Here is a 25,676-nt window from a genome sequence, read left to right as displayed (position 1 = left end):
TTCCATGTGTTTTTTCTGTGTCACTCCTTTAGAATGACGTCGAAGACAAGTGTGAGAAGAAACATGTGAGTGTTCACCCCATATATAGTAATACAGTGATTCTTACACTTCCTGGTTTATAGCACCCTGAAGTATTAATAGATATCTAACAGAAGAAACACATTCTTTATCATTTTTCTTTTTATTTTAGGGCTCTTTTTTTCCCCCAACGTATCTTTTCAAACTCTTCCACCTCAGAAACTATTTTTAAATACAGACATTCTTCTTCAGCGTCAGAGTGGTTGCTTCCTTAAGGTGGATTCGTGGTTTGCAGACACTCAGAGTACCCGCCCCACATCCGGACTAGCTTCTGTTCCAGAAAAGCAAGAACACTCTGTAGTTTACCTGCACCAGAACTACTACATTAGAATCATTTGAATCTGTGACATCTCTATGTCACATAGTTGTCAGTTTGATCAGCAGAAATATGACGAAAGGTCAGTTGGAAACCTTTCTGAGAGTTGCTTTCTAGGCTCGTCATCTTTACTGTGACTCCTAACTGTCACTTAAGACATGACTACCAGAGCTAATGGCTGCCGGCAGCCGCAGCAGCTTTCGGTTGTAAAAAGGGGAAATACAACTGTGAACCACACAGGGCAGGAAATGGCTGCTGCATAGCTTTCTGTGAAATTAAAACTTCATGCTGCTGCAAGCATTTTGGGAGTTTGGCCACAACCCAGTCAGCGACGTCAGAGCAGCCGAAAACCCAAATTTATGAGAACTGTGACATCTGCTGGCAGTGAGTGTCATCACTGTCTGACACCAAAGACCAGGGCCAGCGAGTTATGTCTACCCAAAGAAAGAAAGACATTTTCAAATAAAACTTTTTAAGGATGGGATTTGAATTCGAGTGGCTGTTGCTTAGACATGTACCACCCACCTAGACCAGACCAGGCACCCCCTGGTGCACAAGGTGTTGACCTGGCCTCCAGATTCATTTGGATTAAATGAAGGATTGTCATTTTGTCATTTTACAACATGTATGAGCCATTGCAATATAAATCACACTTACATTTTGCTGAAGTTGCATTCAGCTTCATTTTTGAATCCCACTTTTTTACTTTTAAATGTTATTACTCCAAGTCAAAGTGTGATCCTCATTACCTAAAGAAGGTGTTTAGCAGAGTTGGGAACCGTGTTTTCACCCCGCATACGTTAACGCCTCGCGCAGATTCTGTTTGGCGTGTAAATAGCAACTTTACACCCGTGCGGACAAAAAGCATTGTGGCTGTGACCTGGGTTCAGGTTTCCAGTCAGATGTGCTGCACTTCTGTTTACTGGGTGGGGTCAGAGCTTCGCTCGGATGGCTGCATCTGGTTAATCCTGCTGTTCGTCAGAATTCCATCATAATAAACATTGCTTCATCTGTTGATGATATAATTTAATAGTGGTGACAAACAAAGTAAACTGAGGAAACGCTACTTAGAGAATTTTGTCTTAGATTTGTCATAGGTTTAACCTGCTGTATTCTCTATTCTTGTGTCTTTACACTAATTATGAAGCAACCACATGAAGTGTGTTAGCTTCGTTTGGCATCAAATCTGGAATCAGACAATTTCTTTTACACATACAAAAGGCAGGACAGACGAGAAATATTCATATTCTTGCAGCTCATTTTAAATTTGGGCATATTTCCCAACATTTTAGGTTAATAAGAACAGAGGCAGAGAAATGGCTTTTTTTATTTAATATTGAATAAACACGTACTTATTTGTGGGAGATTATAATTTTACAGTAAGTTCTGATTAAGTTGTGTACCACCACACACACACACATTGTGAGAAATAACAAAGAAAACAACACTAATGTTCAGAAATGACTCCCCAGCACACGTCTGGATTCTTCGGCAGTCATAGCTTGTCTACAGCATCGCCAGATTCAACCACTGTGGATGAAAACCGAGAGAGTTTACTGCATGATGCACCCATGCATTTATTTATTTTTTTGTTTCATTATAACGGACGGTCTCTTACCTCCATGAAGTTCAGCTCTATTTCACCAGAGCCGTCCTTGTCCAGGGTCTTGAAGGTGTCTGTAGTGGATTAAAGTAAACATCAGAATTTTGACTGTCTGTGTAATGTCTGTGTGACAGTAGGACGGAAATGTGTTCACAAGGCCAAAAACTCACTGAATTGCGACTCTAAGCGAACCAGGCAGCACACAAAGTTGTCAAAGTCAACGGTGAGGCTTGGCTCACTGTAACGGGCCACGATTATCTGATGCAGGGCGTTGTTGAGCGAGAAACCTGCCGAAAGAAGCGCGCACAATGGAGGAAAACACAGAGGCAAAGAAAACCAAAGTCCTGATTGCTTCATCGTCTAAAACCCTCTTAATGAAATCCACTTCTTACCGGCAGCGTCAACAGCCATGCGCATCTCAGAGGCGCTCATACAGCCGCTTTGGTCAGTGTCTCTCTCTTTGTACAGATCCTAATGTAAAAAAAACAAAGAGTGGTCACATGCAATCACAAGTCTTCTAAAATAAAAGAAAATATGTTGCAGTACAGACGAAGAACCCACCAGGAATTTCTCAATCTTTGTCCACAAGATCTTAAATTCCACCAGGCCGAGCTTTCCGCTTCCATCTTTCTTTAAAAAGAACGTCAAGGAGATTTGTAACCTGATGAGTAATGTGTAGCATCAACTAAGACTGGAATATGCAATATTAAAGCAAAGATTAAACATGTTTTTATAGCAAAGAAAGAGTGTACGGAAAGAGAACAGCACTTTTGTAGACTGTAGAACAACACTGGATATACATTTACTCAGCTGAAAGAACTTTAAAGTGAGGGTTTAAAACAGATATGAGAGCCATTTATACTTGTGCGCTCGTCAGTCTGGCTCAAACAGTGGTGCCATTTCCTGCTTCACTTTCAACAATGGCGACTGTGACTGTAAGACGAGTCATGCAAACCTTTGTACCTCCAAACCTCCTCAGTTAACCTTTCCTCGATGTGTTTCATCTGTATTGATCCAAAACAAAACGGAGAAGCAGCCAGACATACTAAAGCACAAACAGGCTACTACCAAGCTCTTGCTGGATTCCTCCGTAGGTGCACGTCAGCTATGGTGCTAGGGTCTGGGTAGGGGTCTGCGTTGTCATGGTAGCCTCTGAGTCAATGTAGAAGTCTAAACCGCCCATGATGAACATACAAGCATAAATGTCCCCCAGTACCCTAAATGAGACTTAATGCTTTCTTGCTCGGCTGTACCCACATATTCTACAATAAAATACAGACGTGAGAGTGGCCTGACCTCATCCAGCTTTAAACAAGAATGCAAATATTTATTTCGTATTTCCCAAAATGTAACACTTTTCCTTGTATTGTCTAAAAGCAGATATCCAGGTGTTCAGAGGTTAATTGCTTTGTGAAGTCTCCAGACACAACCTGGCTTTAAACAGGAAGGATACGTCCAGGAGATTGACCATGTTGCGGCAAGTTGTCAGACTAAACCCATTGGTCTTGATGTCGTTTCCTGAAAATGTATAAAACGGGTTAATTCGCTGTGACGAGCGCGCATCAATGCATGCACTGCACATGCTTGCAAGAGAAGACAGAAATAACTTCTTACTCTTAGTCACCACTCTGTTGAGGATTCTCTGCAGCTCGAACGCAGAGATCTCGACATCCTAAGAGGCGCAAAGCACAGGACAATAAGAAGAGAGAAGATAATGCATCGGACCTTTAGCTTACTTACATGTCCGGCAAGCTGTCCGAACAGCCTCTTGAATCTGTCACTGATGTCGTCTTCGTCAATATTAATCTGAAGAAGGCAAAAAAGAAAAAAAAACAATTTGCTTAAATGTTAAAAGCATCTTATATCTTTTCTTTATATATCAACAGATGTGATTTTTACCTGCTCAACATGGCAGTCTACAGGATCATCAATCTCTCTGCAAGCAGTGAGAAGTCATGGTCATTTTGGATATTATAATGCAATATTAAAGATGCTAACAATTGCAATGCTCAAGGCGACACAAAGGCAGGCTTTTAGGCAGCGGAGGCGAATAGAAATGAAGACGTGAGTGATTGTAGAAGGCAGAGGAAGGTGGGGGCAGAGTGGCTGCCAGGAGTGCCACACCCAAAGACGCAAAACAAAAAGAGAGAGACAATGCAGCGCAGGAGACACAACGCAAAGGAAAGCACCGCAAACACAAGGGATGAACAGGAGGCACGGCCGTGACACTGTCATTATGAAATTGTGCATAGTCCGGAGCAGGAACATACTGGAAATCTGCCTCTTTCTCCGAGAACACCCGCACATAGAAGTCTCCATTCTTGTTGGGCTCAAAGGTGGACGGGATGATGAGGTACTCTCCGGGAGGGAGACAGAAGCGGTTGCACACTTCTCGTAGGTTGATGAAGGTCTCGGATCGCGCTGCAGAACAGTTGTACAGGAAGAAGTTTTTCTTCAGGTGCACTTGCCTTTGGCCAGAGTACTGCAAAACAAAAAACCCATGCAGAACGGTCACACAGGGACGCCCTGCACCTACCATCTTCGTTATAATGTGCAAATATCTATAAGGTGCATTTCCAGAACAGAATACTCATTTCTGAGGATGGTGCAGGGTCTCTGTCTTACATACCTCTTCAGGCAGCTGGAAAAAGACAAAAACAGATGAAACATAAGAACAAGATGAAAACATTACATATTCAACCTCTGCTCTTCTTTACAAATGCATCTTGAAGGCAGCTCCTTACCTCATAGATGGCAAACCCGATGGTCTCCATGTCCTCCCCCATTTTCCTCCTGCGGCGCTTGTTCTTCTGCATCAAGCCGACAATGACGGTGCAGCCCTCCTCACCATCATCAGGGTCGTCATCCACCTCATTCAGCTTTATAACAGACTGAGGGTTCATCCAGAAGGTGTCTAAGAGGAGAAGCAGGAGTTATCAAGCAGCCATTCAATACAGTAGTGTTACAGTACGTAGGGTTGATTCTTACAACACAAATGCTGCGTTCAAGTCGAGTCGTACCTGGATAGTTTCTGCAGCCTCCAGCAGACACGCCGTGTCTCCACGTGTCTTCAAACTCCGACTCTGCCCATTTCTTATACTCGTCTCCTGATAGAGCATCTGGGGTGAGGTTGCAGATCTCGAGGCGGGAATACTGGCGCAGGAAGTCAGAGAACGACATCCTGCGGAAAAAGCAGCCATGGAAATTTCTGTTGCAGGAGTCAGAACTAAGAATGCACGTAACATTTTTGTTTGCTGGACAACCTTTGAGCTTCACACTCCTTGACGTAATGTTGTTGCTGAATTTGCTCTGTATTGCTTTAAAGAAGGCTACAGATTGGTTGTTTCCCGTTAATGCACCAGGGTTCTTCAAAAAATAATGCAGTTTAGCATAAAGCATTAATAACTGGGCTCAATAAATACATATAACACTTGTAGGAGTTCTATCAGTGGATAAAGCAAATTCCGTGAAATTTACCAGAACTCCCCGTCCTCAGAGCGATTCGTCAGCCTGTCCCGGTCATCATCGCTCACATATCTCCATTCGTGTGAACTAGAAAACAGAAACACGGCACATTAGGAATATTCATTTGTATAATGTTCTGCACAGATATACAGGCTCGCAGTCAGGAGTGGTTATTAGTCCAACTGCCACAGCTGTTATACATGCTCCACCTACACCACAACCACAAAAAAAGGCATCCCGTGTCAGTGAAACAGCCTTTTAAACAACAGGATTTACCAGCCTGTCCACAGGGTGTGTATTTTACATGCATGTTGGAAAAAAACAAGTTCCAATTAGTCTGGGTCGCCACAACAACACAACAGGGATAACGACAAGGAAATGAGAAAAGCCAAAATAAAAATGCCTTTGCTCTATCAGTTAACAGTCATATGTCACTGAAGGGTTAATAAAAAGGAACTTGCTCTCTATAGCGTGTGAGGCTCTGTGAGTCTGTGCTGACAGCTCCTTTTAGCTAAATGCTAATGTCACTATGCTAGCATGCTCATAAACTCAGTGCTAACTTCTGAGCAAACTTTACCTTGCATAAACTGAACTATTTGTTATTTGCCATTTGAGGGTAACAACCTAAAGCTACTAGATCTTGAGGTTGGACATAAACGTTTACATTTTATGGCAATACACAGAATTGACCTCCAGGCATTTCACTCAAAGCCACATGAGGTGATCTGCAACTGATGGCAGAGCAAAATTGAGAAGATCCCAAAATCCCAAAATGACCTGAGCATACTGGCTTCCCTTACAACTCACTTGTCACTCCAGGCTCCAGTCCACTCCACCTGACCCCAAGGGTTTCTAATCCTGATCAGCTGCACCGTTTCTCCTCTACACTCCACCTGACACAGATGTAGAAAGATATCAGATACTTTCAATAATTAACATTTGCATCATCTAACGGCAATGTGCAGAATATATTTGCCGTCGTAACCGCTGCAGCTTCACTTGATGGTACAGAAGACATCCTCACCTGATCTGCTCCTGTCACAGAGTACGCATGGCCTTTCACCAGCTTGCGATGCGTGATGGCCTCTGAGTCGGCTGCGCTGGTGATCTAAGATGGAAAGGAGAATCCACTGAGTTGAAGCAACCATATACCACAAAGATAACTGCCATGTTGCGGTGAAACAAACTAACATCAATAGAGCATCCCAGGAGGGAGCCTCTGCTCAAGGCCTTCCTGATGATTTTGAAGAGATTTCGATCTGGACTGCTCAGGTCATGCCTCTCAGCAATGCCTCCAGTGAAGTCCTCAAATCCCTCTGTGGTGGAGCCCCCAGAAAGCGCCTCGTAGCATCCATTTAGCCTAAAGGGATAAGACGTAATGAAGGACAAAGCTCCAAAAAAAAAGACACGGAAACAGAGTGAAAGATATTTGTTTTTCCGTACTTAGCATAGGCCTTCTCCAGCAAGGCACTCCAAAACTCTGAACCCTCCTCTGAGTGAACAAACAGCAGCTCTCCATCCCTCGTGGGCAAACGATCATCGACCACCACATCCACCCACTCACCAAACTGCCAGAACTGGGAACACACAGCAGGTCACATCAGACCGGTTTATGCCGCTGAGGCAGCAAATAAAATATGAAGAGACTCTAAATGAGGCGGTGCGTCGTACCTCAAAGTGAAAGATGCCGGCGTAGTTTTCCTCAAAGCTCTGATTGTGTGGCACAACACGAGACAAAACCTGTTTGTTGAGAGTCAGGGAGGCGATGGCTGCCAGGAGCCAACAGTCACCTGAACGCAAGTTAATGAAGAATAAAAAGAGCTCATGTGACACTGAGACTTAGTTTCATTCTCCAAAACACAGCAGCTTGGAGGGTTCTTTGCACAAAAACCTCAGTTGTGCAAAGGCACGGCCGTTTTGTCCCATCTCTCATTGTGCAGTGGCTACAAAACCAGCTCATCCACACCCACATGCATTTTGCCTGGGTGTAGACAGAGGGGACTGAAGGAGGTATTGTGTCTTGTGCACTGTGACAGCTGGTGTCGGTGCACAGGAATTTATTAGTCGGGTTACAGGTTTAGGTGACATATCAGTGGTGAATAGATAGAAAAAATTTAAGCAAAAGACATCGACAAACATCGACAAAGAAGTCCACATGAGAAGAGCTGTTATCAGAGTGCTACTGTGTTATCGTCAGAGATGTGGAAGTTTAAGATAGGCATGCAAAGTCACCCAAACTGTTAAATATGTAAAATATATATCATTCCTAAGTGGGTTATTGTGCCAGCAAAGTGCATTTTGAATGTGACTGATTGCAAAGTGAGAAACTTTTTGAAAATTTAAAAAATTAATTTATTGCAGACATTGCTGCATGGATGGATGATTTTGAATACTGGTGTGTGTGTGTGTGTGTGTGTGTGTGTTTGCATGTTTGTGTGTGTGTCTCACCAAGTGCTCCCTGACAGATATCAGTCCTGGTTGCATTTTCAACTATGAATTTTGGATTGGAGCACAATTCCTGAGGGAAAAAAAGATTACATTAACAAAGAATAAATAAAATTTATAAAATAGAAATATCCAATATATCCAATATGCTACGTTAGATTTATAATTTTATGTAATTTTCATCTGTTTTTTAAATAAGTAACACACTCGGTTGACAAGACCTGGATGAAGTCTCAAGAATTTGGTATGTGGATAAGCAGGAACAAGTTTACATCACCAAACGGCTGCAACTATTAATCATAAAGTGTGTAGCCTGTGACTTCTCACATAAAGCTGTACAACAAAATTAATGCAATTAATACTTATGCAAACCTTAACTTAAAATAAGACATGAATGCATATAGAAAGCTTTCTCGTCTTTGCTTTCCAGATTATAAAATATCTCAACAATTGCGGGAAGCACTTTTTTTAGGATGAATAATAACTGCAACTGTTCTCTGTTCTTTCTACTAGTGTTTCTGCTGCACTCACCGTGGGCCTCTTCCAGGTGATGCCCCGAACTTTGTAGGAGTTTGGTCCAAGTTCGTTGTAGCCCAGGGATGAGGGCAGAGCTTCGAAGCACTCATCCTCAAACAGCCGACCTCTCTCCAGGCAGCTTCTCCTCAGCTCCTCGAAGTCCTGGTTCAGGTAATTCACCGCATGGTCATTGGTTCCAATGCCGTGCGATTTCTCTCTCATGTGCTGGAGCTTAGCTGCAATGCCCGACATTTTTGGAAGAGTTTGAGATGTTGTGCCTGTCCAAGGCTTGCCTCTCAGTCTGTGTGTGCGGTTTGACAGGCTCTGTCATACATGCAGTTCGACTGTGTGCACACCCTTTATTGTTAAAGCAGACTGCCTGTACTGGCTCACCTGTTTAGGCCAGCCCTCTCTGTCTCATTTGTTTAATGTGGCCCACATACAGACACACAGGTGGAAAATCACCGGATTAAAGTCTCAAAAGTATATATATATACTTTATTTGACTCACTTTAGCACTACAGATATTATGATTCCTTACTAATTATTATAAATGGGAATCCAAACTAAAATAGCTAAAACAGAGAGCGAAGGCTATCTATTTCAGTTATTTAAACATCATTTTAGAAACAGATGAGTTCAAGAGCCATAGTTTCTTAGTTTCTTTCTTTCGTTCTTTATTTTATTTTTTCATTTGACAGAAGTTGCAAAAGCCAAAGAGCAAAAAAACACACACTTCTTGAGTACATTTCCCCCTGCTACAAATAACCAGAAATGATAAGTACACACAAGTGACTTAAAATATGCCCAGACATTGTTTTGTTAAGACATTTTAAGAGCTTGGAGATTATTATGTAAAGTGTTATGTGAATTGTCTTGGAAAGGGGTTCTTTCTCGTGTTGTCTTCAGAGCTAGTAGATCGCAAGGCACAGCCACTGTAAGAGGAAACAAAATTACACAATTAGCTTTCCAAATCAGGGCTGCTGACAAATCTGTGGCTTTAGCTCTTTTCCCCACACACCTGTTGCAAATCCAGCTCAATCTTCCCTGAGTCGTTTCTTTCCAGGGCCTTAAACATTTCTGGCAGGGAGAAGGACAAAAAAAATAAGGCTCCTGGCAATGTAAACTCTGCTTCAGTTGAGACATACTGAGTGATAATAGTGTTGCGTCTGAGCTGACACTTACTGAAGAGCAATTCCATTTTAGTGAGGCAGCCTACGAAACTGTCAAAGTCTATGGCGTACTGTGCATCGGCGTAACGGCTAACAACGGCCTGCAGCACCGCACTGTTGACGTGGAAGCCTGAGGGATGAAAACAGCCATCATTTCCTGTCAGAGTGCGTGGTTCAGTTTCATCCGTGCAGGTGGTTTCAGATGTTAGCGGGGTGATTAGTGGAAGACTTATGTTGCACTGCCTCGCCCATGTATGTTTTGTTCATGTGGTAACATATAAACGTATGAAGTATATGTGCAGGGCGGGAGTCCTCCAACTGGCTTATCTAGTCTGTCAGTAACCCATGCACACAGGCACAGACACACAATGATGTCAGGGTGGGCCTCCTTCCTGTAGCGCCCATTGTTTAGATGCAATTTAAACCTAAAAAATGTGCAACACAGGGGCCGTTTGCAATGCCGTGTTCAAAGTGCATGCCTTTTTTTTCCTAATATGTGACTCAAAACTGGTCGTAACATGCTCAGTTTAGAGTTCACTAATTCAAATGTGTAGTTTAGATTATTTTAAATCGTAATTGAGAAATCCTGTTAAATTTAGTGAAGTAAAATAAAGCAAATACGTAATTATAGGTTTGCAGCTAAACTGTGGTTAGTTTTAAATCATCTATATTACCATCCGCACTACTTTAATGCAGAGCTTTGGTCTATTTTTGAGACATGGTTGTGACGTGTTACCTGCTTTAGTGGCGGCACCTCTCATCTCATGGGAGCTCATGGTGCCAGAGCCGTCTGTGTCGTGAGTCTTGAAGATCTCCTGCACAGACGCGTGTTAGCAGATACATCTGGGAGCTAAAGCACAAGCCAACGTTCTTTTGAAACCACATCAAATCACATCTTACCAGGTATTTCTGGATTTTGTTCCAAAGCTTGTGGAATTCCATCAGTCCCAGCTTGGCGCTTTCGTCTTTCTGGAGAACATTAAGGCTCATAAAATAGCTCACCGTGCAAAACAGATGCATCTTAACTCCAAGGATGTAGTGCGCTGTAAATTCTGGCATATTTGGAGCAGCACCAATCTACAGAATCTGTGCCTTAGACTTTTTTATGTTTGCAGAGGATACGTCCAGCAGACTGACAATAAGGCGACCTGTCTCAAGGCTGAATCCATTTGTCTTGATGTCAGTCCCTATAAGAAAATAACAACACGGCGTAGTGCAATATGTATGTCAATACAAAGAGGCTGTGTAGAAATCAATACATTTTCGTTCCACTTACGGCGAGAGACGACGTTGTTCAAGATTTTCACCAGTTCAAAGACGGACACCTCCATGTCCTGTTTGAAACGTGCTTGTTATTATTTGAATTTTAATTATAAATCCGCCTCAGGAACGTTTAAATGTTTGATTTGCTGTCATTTCTCACGTTACTCAACCTACATCGCCGGAAATCTGCTTGAAGAGATGTTTGAAATGAGCATCCACGTCACTTTCAGATATCTCCTCCTGTGAAAGAAAGACGCAGATGAATGGAAAAAATATTCTTTGAAATATGGTCAAATTCAGTTTATGGTATGACGCGGTTTGTTTAGCCACAACACAAAAGTGGAAAGAAAAAGAATATCTTTAAAAAGTTGTTTTAAAGCACTTTCTTACCTCCTCTAGTTCAGCATTAATGTCCTCCTCCAATGGACTAAAATAAACAGAAATGCATAACTTGTTGCAGTGTATAAAAATAGCATGTACACTAAATCTTGTCAAGCATAAATTAAGTCTTTTCCTCTAGAAAAAAACTAGCTGGATTTTTAGCTTTATCCACTAGATGGCTGCATTAACTAGAATGTCTCAGCCACAGGTACCTGGTTTCAGCCGTCTTCTCTGAGAACACCCTGAGAATGAAACGTCCATTCTTGTGAGATTGGAAGGTCGAAGGAATGATGGCATATTCGCCCGGGGGGAGCTTGAAGCGGTCACACACTTCACGCGTGTTGATGAAGGTGCTGCTCATGGCCACAGGTCTCTGTCGCAGCAGGACGTCAGGACCCAGGTGGACATTGCTGCGGCCCTTGTACTGCAGATTGACGAGGGAAGGGTTTTATTGCTGGAAAATCAAACAGCTGCAGAGATTTACAGTGCAGTCAAGCAACGCATGCTGTGACATGTGGTTTGCATTTCACATTTAAGTAAAGGAAAAGATACGAACCTCATCCGGGACCTGAAAAAAAACGGAAAATATTAAGCAAATCAGTCGGTTGTTTTCAAACAAAATAAATAAAATAAAATATGAAATTATTCAAAGATACTTTATAAATGGCAAAGCCAATGGCCTCAAGGGTGCGGTCAAGCCTCCTCTGCTGACGTCCATCCTTTTGCATCAGCCCCACCAGAAAGGTGCATCCGTCCTCTCCATCTAGGGGATCATCATCCACATCCTCCAGACACACCATAAACTGAGGATTGGATGAGAACGTGGCTGGAACAGACACACAAAAATATGTCTTCTTTATTATGAAGCGGCTTAATGGGGCCTCTTGTTCTGACACGCAGGATTTTTTTTTTTTCATCAACCTGGGTTATTAAGGCAGCCGCCAGCGGTGGAGCCGACCCTCCACATCCCTTCAAACTGGTAATGGTTCCAGTGGCCCACGTCGTCGCTCATGAGCGTGTCTGGGGTCAAGTTGCAGATCTCCAGCTTGGAGAACTGTCTGATGAAGTCTGAATACGACATCCTAGGGAGAGGAAAGCATTTCTCACCTCCGACTCAACAACTTTGGTGATTAAAGAGCTTATATGCTAAATAAAAGGTGAAAGACTGTTACCAAAACTCTCCATCTTCACCCACATGGTTCAGTTTTGACTTATCGTCTCGACTCACGTAGTTCCACTCGCTGGATCTATTTTTGATAAGACATGTTTTGTTGGATAATCTTGACATTAATCGGTGGTGATTGATGGTTCGTGGATACGTAATATGAAAACGTACCCATCACTCCAAGCCCCTGTCCACTCCACCTGACCCCATGGGTTCCTGACACGGACCAGCTCAACCAGTTTGCCTTGGAAATGAACCTAGAAGGAGAAAGTAAGGCTTTGCAATTGAAAGTAATTTGTACGCAGGATCGTGAAAAACACAAGATATTTCACATACCTCTTCTGCACCAGTCAGTGAGTATGCGTGTCCTTTTACAAGTTTCAGAGCTGTAACTGCCTCTGTCTCATAGGCGCTGGTGATCTGAAAGCACCCCAAGTTAAATTTTCCAATCAGTGGATGTCTTGTTGGGAGTTTGTTTGCAACGATTGTCATGTAAATCCCTACGAAAATAAGACTTACGTCAATAGAGCAACCCAGCAGTGAACCCAGCCTCAGAGCCCTCTTAATGATTTGAAAGAGATTAGGTGGCGCCTTCTTTAGGTCGTAAATTTCTGCAATTCCGCCGGTGAAATCCTCAAAGCCCTCGATAGTGTTCCCTCCTGACAGGGCCTCATAGCAGCCGTTGACTCTGCAGGACACAGAGGGATGTGAATAGACTGGCTGTGTCAGCACTGTGCATTTAATGCGCATTGAGGTTTGGATGGTGCAAGATATATAAGAGGAATAATCCTTACTTAGCGTAGGCCTTTTCCAGCAGAGCACTCCAAAACTCGGAGCCTTCTGCTGATTGAACAAACAGCAACTTTCCATCTCTGGTGGGCAGGCGGTCATCAACCACCACGTCCACCCACTCGCCGAACTGCCAGAACTGAACAGAAGACACTTCTGTCAGTAAAGCCAACATCAAATCCTCTGGAGTCATTCAGCTGTCCTGCGTTGTGACTCAAACGTGTGATACCTTGGGTTGTATGTTTTAGCTGTGGCTTTCACAGTTTGTCTTTAAATCAACATGACCTTATCTTTTCTTACCATCCACATGGACTGGTGAAAGTTTGTTTGCAAGCACAAGAGCTTTGCTGAATTATTAATCAGTAAAATGGCATTCGACGTTTATTGTTGAGTGAATCGAGTGTAATTAACAAGCATCTATCAACAGAACAAGGCTTGATATACTGAAATTATTGATCGAGAGCAAAAGTTGTCATTTTGACTGATGATGGTATCAGATAGGCGATGTTAGCGGTTTCCCAATTCAGTACCTTGGAGTGTCTTACCCGTGTGCAGGTTTTCATTCACTTAGCTTTTGTATTAAAGGGGAATTACCATTTTTTACAACCTGGACCTTATTTCTGGCACAAAATACTACTGTTTACTCACCCATATAACTTTGGTGTGATTTGGAGTAATTTGGACGATATTTGGGAATAGCACTAGTGTATCATAACAACATATTGGTGAAATGAACGAGTTTAGTGGCAGATAATGCGTTATTTAGAGGCTGCGTTTCGGTGCCCCAGTCACTCCCACTGTATGGATATAAGCAGATCTAAATATCGTCCGAACGACTCCAAATGACACCAAAGTTATATGGGTGAGTAAACAAGTATTTTATGCCAGAAATAAGGTCCAGGTTGTTAAAAAAAGACACTAGTTCTCCTTTAAACAGGTCATTTTCAGGTATCAGTGATCCAACCAGAAAGGCCTTTAATCTGACCTGAAAGTGAAATATTCCAGCATAATCTCGGGTGAAACTCTGACCAGGAGGCACCACGCGGGCCAGGATCCGCTGGTCCAGAGTCAGAGAGGCTATGGCAGCCAGGAGCCAGCAGTCACCTGCACAGCAAGGGCAGATACAGTACATGACCACATCTTCTGAGATTAGGTACCATTGGGGTGTTCATGGGCGTGGTAGTGGGGGGAAAAGGGGACTTGATTACCCAGGGCCCGAGTAGGGAGAGGGCCCATGAAAATCCAGATTTTTTATTTATTTATTTTTTTTGGGAATGAATTGGCCCCTCCAATTAATTGGTGTCATAATGTATTTCAAATATATTGATAACATCAACTGAGAGAATGAACTTCGTGTTACAGCCCTCTCAACATATTGGACATTCTGGGGGCCCCCTCTTGCAGACACAAAATGGTTTAGTCCGCCCATAGACAGCGGCCGGCGACAAGTATGTCAGTAAACCCAGATTGGATGACCTGGAGGCTAGCTGTCATCATGCCGCCCAAAAAACACAAAAGGAAGAAAAATAAATAAGGCAGAATGAGGGGAAGCAACTGTTAACTGCTTTCTTTCCGAAAGGTGAACCGAGTTTACTTGTTGTGTAACTGCATCCAATTAACGTTAACGTTGTCGTGGTCCAGAGTCAGTGGGCATTCACTGGGATGTAAATTACATCCTTACATCTCGTGTAAGGCTTTAGCAAGGATTTATGTCTTTTTCTACAAGCTGAAGAACAATTTTATTGAAAAATTAGATAGTTTATTTGAAAAATGTGTCATGGATAAAAACGTTAGTACACAAACCAGATGTAGCCTAATATTTATAGGTGTTTGAGCACAAGTAGGCCAAATGCATCAGTTCAGGTGGTGAATGAAAGAACCAGTCATCAATATAATCTGATCTGATTTTAGCTTAAAACCCTATTTATGCTTGTTTAGTTATAAATAAATGCCCTCAATTTCTTTTTTCCTCGCGCGCTTCGTGCACTGGTATGCATAGGGGCCCACTGACATTAAGAGCGTACAGGGCCCAGAATTTGGTGCTACACCCCTGGGGGTGTTTACCTGTAAAGAGCATTTGCCAACAAACCTCTTCCTTGTTTAAGATTAAAAGTAGAAAGGATTGAGGGTTTCTCTACTGGGATGTTTTTGACTGTATGCATTACAAAGCCAACGCTCCTCTTTGAATTATTCATCCTTTTTCCTTACACTTACCCAGAGCACCTTGACAAATATCCGTCCTTGTGGCTCCATCATCAATGAACTTTGGGTTGGAACACAGCTCCTACAGATTATCGCAAAAATTGGACACTTTTGAGTAAATTTTGATAAATTTCCCTACATGAAATACTCTAATTGTTGTACAAACTGTATTTGTCTTCCTACCGTTGGCCTCTTCCAAACGACGTCCCTGGTCTTTGATGAGTAAGGCCCTAACTCGTTGTAGCCCAGGGATTTGCACTCAGCCGGAAAGCAGTTGTCCTCAAACAGGCGTCCACTCTCCAGACACTGCTGCCGCAAAGTCTTATAATCCTGCTGGGAGAACTTCACTGGATTCACGTTGGTCCCAATTCCTTTTTCCCTCTCCTGCTGACGTGCCAGTCGACCTGCCGTGGAAGTCATCCTTACCTCTCAGTTGGTGCAGTATTTTCGACTACTTGGACGGTGGGGATTGGATGTCCCTCTTTTTGAGCTGAGCTGTGCTGAATTGTGAGCTGGTCTTCCACCAGGATACACAGGATCCAGTCCTTCCTTTGTCTCCTTTATATCTGCCACAGGTGATGTGATGTTGAACCACAGAGAGGGAGGGGCATCCAGTGAACAGGTAAAATGAACCTGAGCAGGCAGCTGCAACCCTAGGCAAATCCATATTGAAATGGCCGTGACCACAACTGAAACACAAACAGAGACACACCTAAAGGTAATTTGAAGCCCCACTACCATTGCCTCATTTCAAGGTTAAGTGTCTGTGTTGTGGGAAATGCTTCACATTTATTGTCTTCTGCTATTTGCTTGGCTTATATTTTGTAATAATAAACAATAGAAGTGGCAAATGATAAATAAAAAATAGAGGTATTTTCCTACAACAGAGGCGTACAAGAAGAGATTATATGTGTGATATATGTGATATATGTAATGAAGCAGCTGTTGAACATATTAGGGATTAAGAATGGGATATCAGCGACAATCTGACCTAGGATGCAGCCAGCAGGTTTGACTTTATATCCTGATTCTGTGCTCACATCCTCTATCCTGAGTACTGTAAAGCTGAGTCTTAATCAAACAGGTCTTGAAGACACTTAATTCAACAGTTACACGAAAGGAAAAGTCTTTGATATCATGTTTATTTTGTGATCACATGATTCAGCATAAGTATATATAAGCACTGTGTTATTTAAGGATTACACACACCATCCAATTACACCCAACATGAAAAGAGACACTAAAACATTTAAAAAAAAACTCTCACCTATATAGAACATTTGCATAATTTTCATATCGGTGATAAGAGATCTACAGATATGGAATATGTTGGAAGCACAAAGACAGTAATGTCCGAGCTGAATTCCGCGTTTGATGACCATCTTGTGACAGCTTAATGTTCTACTGGTAATCTTTTAGACCTGGCATTCATGTGGATGTTACTTAGACATATACCACCCACCTAGACCAGACCAGGCACCCCCACCCCATAGCAATGACACTCCTTGATGGCAGCAGGATGCAGCCTGACACAGGCACAAAAACAGCTTATAGGAACAACTAAAAAAAAAAACATGAAGATCAGCACAAGGTGTTGACCTGGCCTCCAAATTCCCCAGATCCCAAACTGATCAAGTATCTGTGAGATGCACTGGACCAAGTCTGATCCACAGAGGACCCTCCCCTCAACCCAAAGTTTCCCACTAACAACATCCTGTCACCAGACACCACAGGACACCCTCAGAAGGCCCATGTCTATTCTCTGATGAGTCACAACTGTTTTGGAAACACAAGGGATATTTACACAATATTAATGTTATGGATGATCGATTTATTTGTCCACAGTCACTGGATATAGGTGCCTTCTTAGATAAGAGCATTAAGTTTGACCACACAGCAGCAGCAACACCTTACTGTCTTACCTACTGATGGATGCTGGAAGAAGGGTGTGTCTTAAGCAAGGTAATGTTGTGTGTATACAGTCTTTTTTTTGTGAACATAACAATCCATCAAAAACCGCAGCCTCACGCTATAGACAAGTAGAAAACATATTTCCATAGGATGCATCTACCCTGGACTCACTGCAGTAATTCAACTGGTTCTAACTTATGAGAACTAAACATTTTACAAAATGAGAGTCAAATATGACAAATAACTACACGTGTAATGTCATAAAACAAAGCTAAAACAAAGGAAACTTGACTTGTTTAAATTTTAGACTTTTCACCACTTATTCAAGTGGCTTCTTCAGTTCTAAATTAGTTCAGGCTTTTATTAGGAATACCCGCAGGCGGTGTCCTCCAAGGGTCTGTTAACATCCAGATACTCTCATGCAATTAGAGGGTGGTTAGATAACCACTAATTGTTAAAAAGTGGGCCACCACCCAGAATGATCTGAACATCTTCCTGCAACTGGTATACGGTCGTTAACAGACGTGGGCGCCGCCCACTGATGTTCCAGATATAAACCTAAACTCCACACCAGTCGAACAGGAGAAGCCACTTGGATGAGTTGTGAAAGGGGAAATCCCTTGGCTTTGTTTATGGATATACTGTGACTGGATGACTGAGAATCTTTACAGACACACACATAACGTGATGATATAGACTAATAACATCATTTTAATTAAATAACACAAATGAATTAAGTGCATTCAACAGTCTATCTGCTCATATAGCTTCTTCATTATGGATATAAAGTAATCTCAGCATTGGTAGAAAAAATTATTGACTTTTGCGGCATTACTACTGATCAATTATGCATGTACTGTTATCTAGACAAAACAGCTAATAGCAAAAGTACATTTTCCCCTGATTCAATTAGTGTCACGGTGTTTGGAAGACATGTGTCTTGCTGAAAATGGGTCCAAAATTTATTTCCAGGTCAAAGAATACGTCAGGATCTGTGTTCACGTCACCTATTGGCATGAATACTAGTCCTCTAAAGACGGGTCAGTGGTGAAACCCACGTGACACAGGTACAGGGCCCTTAAATGCACCAACTCGCCTCTGATTGCGTTCTACATATTCATTTAATCCACGGTTATAGATATAAAAATATTGATCTGAGTAGCTTAAAAGCCCCTGCACACTGAATGTCTAGAGTTCTTTTCCACATTAGGTGTGGTCTGATGACTGACAGCGACAAAACAACCCACCATGAGTTGCAAAATCGTGTCTGTGGTGCGCACTGATACCATAACATATTTACAGCCTGTTCTCCACCCACCTCAAATGAGCACGGAAAGGGATGATTTTAATGTGGAATAACCAAAAGTGATCTAAATTTGGCTGGAAATGGGTGTGTGTTCATGTACGAACATCACACTTGATGCATTGACGCCTAGTTGGCCTCTTGTAGCGATGTTCACGCCTTCACTTCAGTTCTTACTTAGTGCCTTATTCTTTATAATTCATGTTCCTCGAGGCAGATTCACCAGAACAACAACTCCAAGAAAATGTAATATTTAAGACATATATAAAGGCACACACATTCTGCTCCTTTCCTCCTTTCCTGCTGATTAAAAACAAAAACAAACATATAATTTAGTTTCCAAAAACTCTTAAACCATTCAACAAACATCACATGACACTCTAAACCCATGGCTGCATCATAACCAAACAAGGGATCGTAACCTAATCATGTTTGTCTATCATCTGAGATCTTTAACCTTTGCAGCCATTTACGCACTTTATCTCTCAGGTGATACGCAGCCGTTGTGCAATGTCATGTTGGGTTTATCCAGAGCATTGATATTTGAATTGAATTCCACCCAGCTTACAATTTTATGTGAGCTTATAATTAACCTTCATGGCGAGGACAGTTTTTTATTTGAGCGCTAACATTTCCTCTTTCAGTTTTATCAGAATAAATACGTGAGCTAAAGAGAAATAACTCATGTGGCATTAATTTACTTATGATAGCAGGTTTGATTTAAGTTTCATGTAGCCTGCACTTAAGCTAAACATGCTGCACACTTTTAGTTTTTACATACCATAAAACAGACATGATATCTACAGTATTATCTTGCGTTTGGGATTCACTCAGTTCTGAGGGAGGAGGACTGCTTGCTAGTTTTTCAAAGCTCATACTGATTGTGCCAGGTTTGTAAATTCATTGTCTCATTGTGACAATTCAAATGAATGACTCTACTATGCATACTTTACTTTATATGTCTCTATAATTTTCATATCATTTATGACCACAGCCGTCTTTTGCGCCTCTAGCGGCAGAGTGAGGTATTGCCTGTGAGCCGTGGCCACTCCTCCTCCTAGTGCAGGCTGGTCTTTCTGCACTGTGTGCCCGCCGTGTGCCCGCCGTGTGTGTGAGTGTGTGTGTGAGTGTGTGTGCAGTGGAGCAGCAGATAGAGGGCTGGATCATTGGGGCTGGACCTGCACCCTTTACCAAACACCCCCCCGCCACAGATTTAACAGATTCACGCAATTATCAACACGCGATTTATTTTGAAAGAGTTCCCTTCCAAGCGGTGGTGAGTGCAGTCGCTCTGCTCGTTTTCTTTGAATGAATCCTTTCACGTAGGCAGCTTTGAGGTTAACGGTTTTGATTGCAGTGCTGCGGGCCACAGTGTTTGGATTTATTATAATGCAAGCAGTGGCTTTAATAATACAGGTTACAGCTGTCAGACTCACGCTCATTGGCTCGAATCAGCTGTTACATTCAGAGCAGGATGAGTGTGATCTGAAATCTTTGAAGCAGACTGCAGGCCGGTGCGCTTGAGAACAGGCCTACTTGTACTTTTAGAGCAGGTGCTGTAAACAGTCTGAGCCATGCCAGACAGACTCTGAAAGTAACAGGCCTGTGAATTCACAGAGGAGTTTGCACTGCTGTGTGTGTGTGTGCTGCGTTACTTTCCAGAGCAGAGAAGACGTTTGACAAAGAAGATTTTTAGGAGGATTGTTGAGGTTGAAGTCCTGTGTTATGACCTCATCATCCCAGTACTGCATGGATCAGCTTTTCTCCGTCTATTGGGGCAAAATAGAGGTATCTCTTTTGTCTCCTCTATTAAGAGTCGGTTCTCTGTTTACCAATCTGGCTTCATGAGGATTCCTTTCCAGTGGACAAAAGAGGCGTCACAGTTTTTCTAGCAGGGATTCAGAAAGGCAAAGCCAAGGGACAACTTAAGAGTCTTGTTCTGGATATAGTAGGTTGTTTTTAACTGGAAGAAAGTGCATATAAACGAGTGGATTGCAGCTAACATGACCGCGTGAGACTCTAAGTGGTTCGAAACCACTTTATCTTTGCCAAACGATGCAAACGCATCAATAAGTGACCCTTTTCTCTCTCTTTATTTTTCTCTCATTCTCCCTCTCAGCCAGCCCATACACACAAGGTATCCTATTTCTAACCCTTCTTTTGTTGTTCTCAGGTTTGTTGTTGTTGCGTTAGCTACTACTAAGTCAAATAATCACACGGATACGTTAGGGGATCGCAGTATTTACTTTTCACTCATCAGCATCTGTCTACATCTCCTTCTCCTCCCTCCTCTTTTCCTTCACCTCCCCTCTAGCGCCTCTAATGGCTGGATGTTATAATTCGTAACACCATACTGCATATTATGAACACAACATCACCCCCTTTCAATAAAACTAACTTCTTCTGTAACAAAATATTTCAAACTTCCTTTCTTCAAAATAACAACATTCTCAACACCATACTAAGCTTAACACCGTTTACAGTAGATAGCTTAACCAGCCTATTGGGATCACAGCATACATGAATATGCATCAGAAATAAGGTGCTATGTGCTAGCTGGAAACAACTGAACAAGGCTAATGCATAAATAATAGCAATATTAGCAACCAACAGTACCAATGTGAGTACAATTGTTTTTTTTTTTGTTTTTTTTTTTAACCAACTGAAAAACAGTTTCCACCCTATGTAGGCGGTTGACCCCTGTTAGGTCTAACCCAGAACATAGTCTTTGGTCCAAGCAGGGGTATTTCTGTCCCTTTCAGGTCTGCATTGTTCATTAGTCTGTAGATGAGTATGGTTCGCGGGTTGGGAATTTCCTCGGTCTCTGTCCAAGTTCACTGCAGCACCTAATGCTGGTAGAAAAGAAAGATGTGACGCATTCCACGTCCTCCCATCATCCAGCAGGTATGTGTGAGGGCTTTTCTGTCTCACCACCGTCCTTGGTTCTGTGAACTTCTGCTCTCCTTTCTTAACTTTCCATGGTTTTCTGACCCGAACCTGATCACCAGGGTAAAAGTGCTGGTATTTTGCACTTCTCTTCACATCTGTGCACTGTTTCGATTTGTCCTGTTTGTCTTTCACTCTTCCTCTCACATCACCTTCGTTTATCGGGGTAGGAACGAAATCCAGGATCTGAAGTTTTGTTCTCAATTGCCTTCCATGGAGCAGACATGCTGGGCTGACTCCTGTGGTTGCATGAGGGGTTGCTCTGTAATCCATGAGGAAGGATTGTATGAACGATTTCCAAGGTGTACCTTGTATTGAAGCAGTCTGCAGACAGTCTTTCAGCACCCTGTTGAACCGTTCTACTTCTCCATTAGCACGAGGATAGTACACAGATGTTCTCAAGTGCACAATTTCTCTTTGCTTGAGAAATTCCTTGAATTCAGCAGAAGTGAACTGTGTACCATTGTCACTCACTAGCTCCCTTGGGTTCCCTTCACGTGAAAAGATCGTTGTTAGAAACTGGATAATTGTTGCCGTATCAATGTGTGTGACAAAAGCAACTTCTGGCCATTTGCTGTAGTAATCCACCAGCGTGACCGCAAACCTGCAGTGTCTCGGTGCAGTGTCAAAAGGACCAACGATGTCAATGCCAACCTTCTCCCAAGCAGCTACAGGTAATGGAATAGGGTGTAGTGGCGCATTGTGGGTTACAGCTGACTTATCATTCTGTCTACATGTAGCACATGCCTTGATGAGACCTTCCACCTGACCATCCATCCCTGGCCACCAGTACAGTGCTCTTAGGCACTGCTTTGTGCGAGCAATTCCCTGATGGGTCTCATGAGCAATGTCAATCAGGTGTTTCTGCAGGGACTTTGGTACAACAAGGCGGTAAGTGCCTCTGACAATACAGTCATCCACAATTGACAGTTCATCACGTATCATGTAGTAAGGCTGTAAGTCAGGGTCAACGGCAGTCTTTTTCCCCGGCCATGCTTTTGAAATTTGTTCACGGAGCTTGGTAAGAACAGGGCAGGAGTGGCATTCAGCTTTAAAACGTTCCATAGAAATTGCATTGGTGTCCGTCATTATTGCTGCAACTGACTCCACAGTGTCTGTGTAATCCATGCCAGTTCCAGGGAGTGGTAGTCTGGATAAGCAGTCAGCAACACTATTTTGTGATCCAGACCTGTATTGGACATCATAATTGAACTGCATGAGACGAGAAGACCACCTGGCAATGCGGAGACCAGCCCGGTTATTCCCTTTTGTGGTCAGGAGTGTAGTCAGTGCTTGGTGATCCGTGCGTAGCAGGAATTTTCTTCCCCAGAGCCACACACGCCACTTTTCAGCAGCCCATACACATGCCAGAGCCTCCTTTTCCACAATGGAGTATTTCCTTTCAGCATCTGATAGGCTGCGAGAGGCAAAAGCAACTGTTTCTTCTTCTCCAGCACCATTAACTTGTGTTAGGACGGCTCCCAGCCCATAATCAGAAGCATCGGTTGAGACCACTGTGAGCTTATGTGGGTCAAACAGTTTCAGTGCTGGTCCATTGACTATCATGCTCTTAACTCGTTCAAAGCTTGCTTGTGCTTCATCATGCCAGGTGAATGCACAGTTCTTTCGCAGCAGGGCCCTCATAGGTTCCACAATGCTGGCATAGTTAGGTATAAACTTGCTGTACCATGCACTTAGACCCATGAAGGAACGCAGCGAAGGTGCATCAACAGGTGCCGGGGCATCCAGGATTGCTTTGACATGGGAATCATTAGGCTCCAGGCCTTCAGGTGAGAGTCTATAACCCAAGAAGTCCAGTGTGGTCTGGCGGAAGAGGCATTTTTCCATGTTTAATTTCAGACCAGCATCCTGAATGCGGTGCAGGACAGTTTCCAGATTAGTGTCATGATCTGCCTGTGAGGAGCCATAGACGATGACGTCGTCCAAGTAGCACTGTACGCCCTGCAATCCACTGAGAATCTTTGTTACATTTTTTGGAATGCGGCAGGGGCGGAGCTTAGTCCATAAGGCACTCTGCAGTACTGATATAGACCTTCATGTGTAATAAAAGCTGTAAGCCCTCTACTCTCCTTGTGCAATTCCAGTTGATGATAAGCACTTTTCAGGTCCAAAGTAGAGAACATTTTAGATCCACGCAGTTCTGACAGCAAGTCCTCAATCAGTGGTAGGGGGTGGCTGTCAGGCACCACTGCTTTGTTAGGTTCCCTCATATCCACGCACATGCGGATCTTTCCGTTTCTCCTACTGGTGACAACAATGGGGGACACCCATTCAGAAGAGTCAACTTTCTCAATGATTCCTTGCTCTTCTAGTTCATTCAGTTCTTTGGTGACAGCCTCCCTCACTGAAAGTGGCAAGCGGCGAAGCTTTTGCTGTACAGGTTTCACCTCTGGACGGATTTGCACTTTATGCACAAAGTTCTTGGCGTGTCCAATTTCCATCTCCACTCTGTGACCAGTGGATGAGAGCAGTGGATCTAGTTTAGAAATCATTGCACAGTTCATTATGGGTTCAGGTGGAGGTTCCACCAAGCGTCCTCCCTTTATCACAATGTCAAGGGCTTCACATAAATCCAGCCCAATCAGGGGTATGCCGGACTTTACAACATTGAAAAATCCAGTGACACTCCTATTGTGGTAAGTGACTGTAGCTTCAAGGCGTCCAAGTACTCGCAGCTTGTGTTTTGAGTATGTCTGCAGTTGTACTGTGGGTGGGCTGAGTTTGCTTTTCTTGAAATGCGCCATGTATATATGTTTGGGAATTATTGAAGCACCAGATCCAGTGTCAACTAACATATTACTGGTATAGCTTTGAGACTGTGATGTGGCTACAGTGAAATTTCCAGTCAGTTTCCCTTTAACTGTCTTCCTGTTGACATATAGTACAGTCACCTCAGGCAAATCCACTTCATTTACTGATGTAGTCGATGATTTGCAAACCCGAGCAAAATGGCCTGTTTTTCCACACTTTTTGCATTTGGCATTCCTTGCAGGGCAAGACCGGTCATTAGCAAAGTGACTTGGTGAACCACATCTGTAACACTGACTGTTCTCACGTCGTTTGTCCTGCTTTTGTTTTCCAAGCATCTTATCTCCTTCTCTGTACATTGCATTAACATCCTTCGTTTCAGCCTCCATGAATGTCTTGGCATCAGTCAGGGCAGTTTCCATTATTCTGGCTAAGGTAACGGTTTTGTCAAGTGTTAATTCAGGTTCTATTAACAGTCTTTCACGTATGCGAGGTATGCATGTTTTCTCAACTATTTGATCACGCAGCATTTCACCTTCCATAGCGCCAAAATTGCATGTTTTGGCGAGCTCACGCAGTGCTGCCAAATAGTGATCAATTGACTCACCCACAGCTTGAGCACGCTGCCGAAAACGATACCTCTCAGCAACGACGTTGACTTTTGGAGTAAAAAACGTCTGCAACGCCAGAACGGATCCATCGTAAGTATCAGCAGTGAGCGGCAATGTATTATAAAGTCTTTGTCCCTCCGTTCCCAAGCAGTGAATTAGAAGTGCTCTCTTCCTCTCTGCACAAAAGTTAGATCCACCGATAGCGAGCAGGTAGTTGTCAAACAACTTCTTCCAAGCGTCAAACGCTACTTTCGGTTCTCCCGGGCACTCCAGGAACGCAGGAGGGGGTTGTAGTCCGAGCAGAGCCATCTTCGTTTACTTTATTTTTATCCTCGTCGCCAATTGTTGCGTTAGCTACTACTAAGTCAAATAATCACACGGATACGTTAGGGGATCGCAGTATTTACTTTTCACTCATCAGCATCTGTCTACATCTCCTTCTCCTCCCTCCTCTTTTCCTTCACCTCCCCTCTAGCGCCTCTAATGGCTGGATGTTATAATTCGTAACACCATACTGCATATTATGAACACAACAGTTGTGTTCATCGTGGTGATTCTCATCTCGCATTGCTCCATCATCGTTTCTTTTCTCTACATTCTGTCAGTGATTTTTTTTCCTGCTGGGCTTGTTTTTACTTCTGTTAAAGTAATACACTACAAAAAAAAAAAATCAAAGTAAAACTTACTGGGTTATTAATAGTATTGTTGTGGCCTAAAATATTTATATTTGCAGGATTATCT

The 25,676-nt window shown here is 42.9% G+C and overlaps 2 protein-coding genes across 2 annotated transcripts; both read right to left on the bottom strand.

Moving 5' to 3' along the window:
- Window positions 1-1,054: 1,054 nt before the first annotated feature.
- Window positions 1,055-8,879, bottom strand: LOC311509674 (calpain-2 catalytic subunit-like). The gene is made up of 21 exons (XM_084575096.1): window positions 8,439-8,879; window positions 7,911-7,980; window positions 7,134-7,252; window positions 6,906-7,039; window positions 6,654-6,822; window positions 6,487-6,570; window positions 6,270-6,355; window positions 5,475-5,549; window positions 5,018-5,178; window positions 4,742-4,911; window positions 4,627-4,638; window positions 4,268-4,479; window positions 3,897-3,933; window positions 3,738-3,803; window positions 3,612-3,669; window positions 3,451-3,515; window positions 2,559-2,627; window positions 2,390-2,468; window positions 2,168-2,284; window positions 2,013-2,071; window positions 1,055-1,924 (listed from the first exon to the last, which is right to left on the bottom strand). The coding sequence occupies exons 1-21, from the start codon at window positions 8,673-8,675 to the stop codon at window positions 1,901-1,903; spliced, it is 2,103 nt and encodes a 700-aa protein (XP_084431222.1). The 5' UTR covers window positions 8,676-8,879; the 3' UTR covers window positions 1,055-1,900.
- Window positions 8,880-9,091: 212 nt separating this feature from the next.
- Window positions 9,092-16,573, bottom strand: LOC311509673 (calpain-2 catalytic subunit-like). The gene is made up of 21 exons (XM_084575095.1): window positions 15,579-16,573; window positions 15,408-15,477; window positions 14,179-14,297; window positions 13,199-13,332; window positions 12,924-13,092; window positions 12,741-12,824; window positions 12,576-12,661; window positions 12,412-12,486; window positions 12,161-12,321; window positions 11,896-12,065; window positions 11,796-11,807; window positions 11,452-11,663; window positions 11,249-11,285; window positions 11,033-11,098; window positions 10,872-10,929; window positions 10,718-10,782; window positions 10,496-10,564; window positions 10,332-10,410; window positions 9,609-9,725; window positions 9,445-9,503; window positions 9,092-9,358 (listed from the first exon to the last, which is right to left on the bottom strand). The coding sequence occupies exons 1-21, from the start codon at window positions 15,813-15,815 to the stop codon at window positions 9,335-9,337; spliced, it is 2,103 nt and encodes a 700-aa protein (XP_084431221.1). The 5' UTR covers window positions 15,816-16,573; the 3' UTR covers window positions 9,092-9,334.
- Between the last annotated feature and the right edge of the window lie 9,103 nt (window positions 16,574-25,676).

Source organism: Chelon labrosus (assembly GCF_963514085.1).
Source record: "Chelon labrosus genome assembly, contig: SCAFFOLD_13_1, whole genome shotgun sequence".
In the NCBI taxonomy this organism is placed as follows: Eukaryota; Metazoa; Chordata; class Actinopteri; order Mugiliformes; family Mugilidae; genus Chelon; species Chelon labrosus.
This window is presented reverse-complemented; position numbering and strand designations above follow the sequence as displayed.

What these genes read in the sequence shown, in the direction of transcription:
- LOC311509674 (XM_084575096.1), bottom strand. Translation starts at nt 8,675, where the DNA reads ATGTCGGGCATTGCAGCTAAGCTCCAGCACATGAGAGAGAAATCGCAC. An exon ending in TCTGAGGACGGGGAGTTCTG is followed by an intron (nt 5,179 to 5,474) that starts GTAAATTTCACG and finishes CTTTTTCCGCAG; the next exon opens with GATGTCGTTCTCTGACTTCC. An exon ending in GAGAAAGAGGCAGATTTCCA is followed by an intron (nt 3,934 to 4,267) that starts GTATGTTCCTGC and finishes CACTGCTTGCAG; the next exon opens with AGAGATTGATGATCCTGTAG.
- LOC311509673 (XM_084575095.1), bottom strand. Translation starts at nt 15,815, where the DNA reads ATGACTTCCACGGCAGGTCGACTGGCACGTCAGCAGGAGAGGGAAAAA. An exon ending in TCGTTTGGAAGAGGCCAACG is followed by an intron (nt 15,478 to 15,578) that starts GTAGGAAGACAA and finishes GATAATCTGTAG; the next exon opens with GAGCTGTGTTCCAACCCAAA. An exon ending in TCAAGCAGATTTCCGGCGAT is followed by an intron (nt 10,930 to 11,032) that starts GTAGGTTGAGTA and finishes CGTTTCAAACAG; the next exon opens with GACATGGAGGTGTCCGTCTT.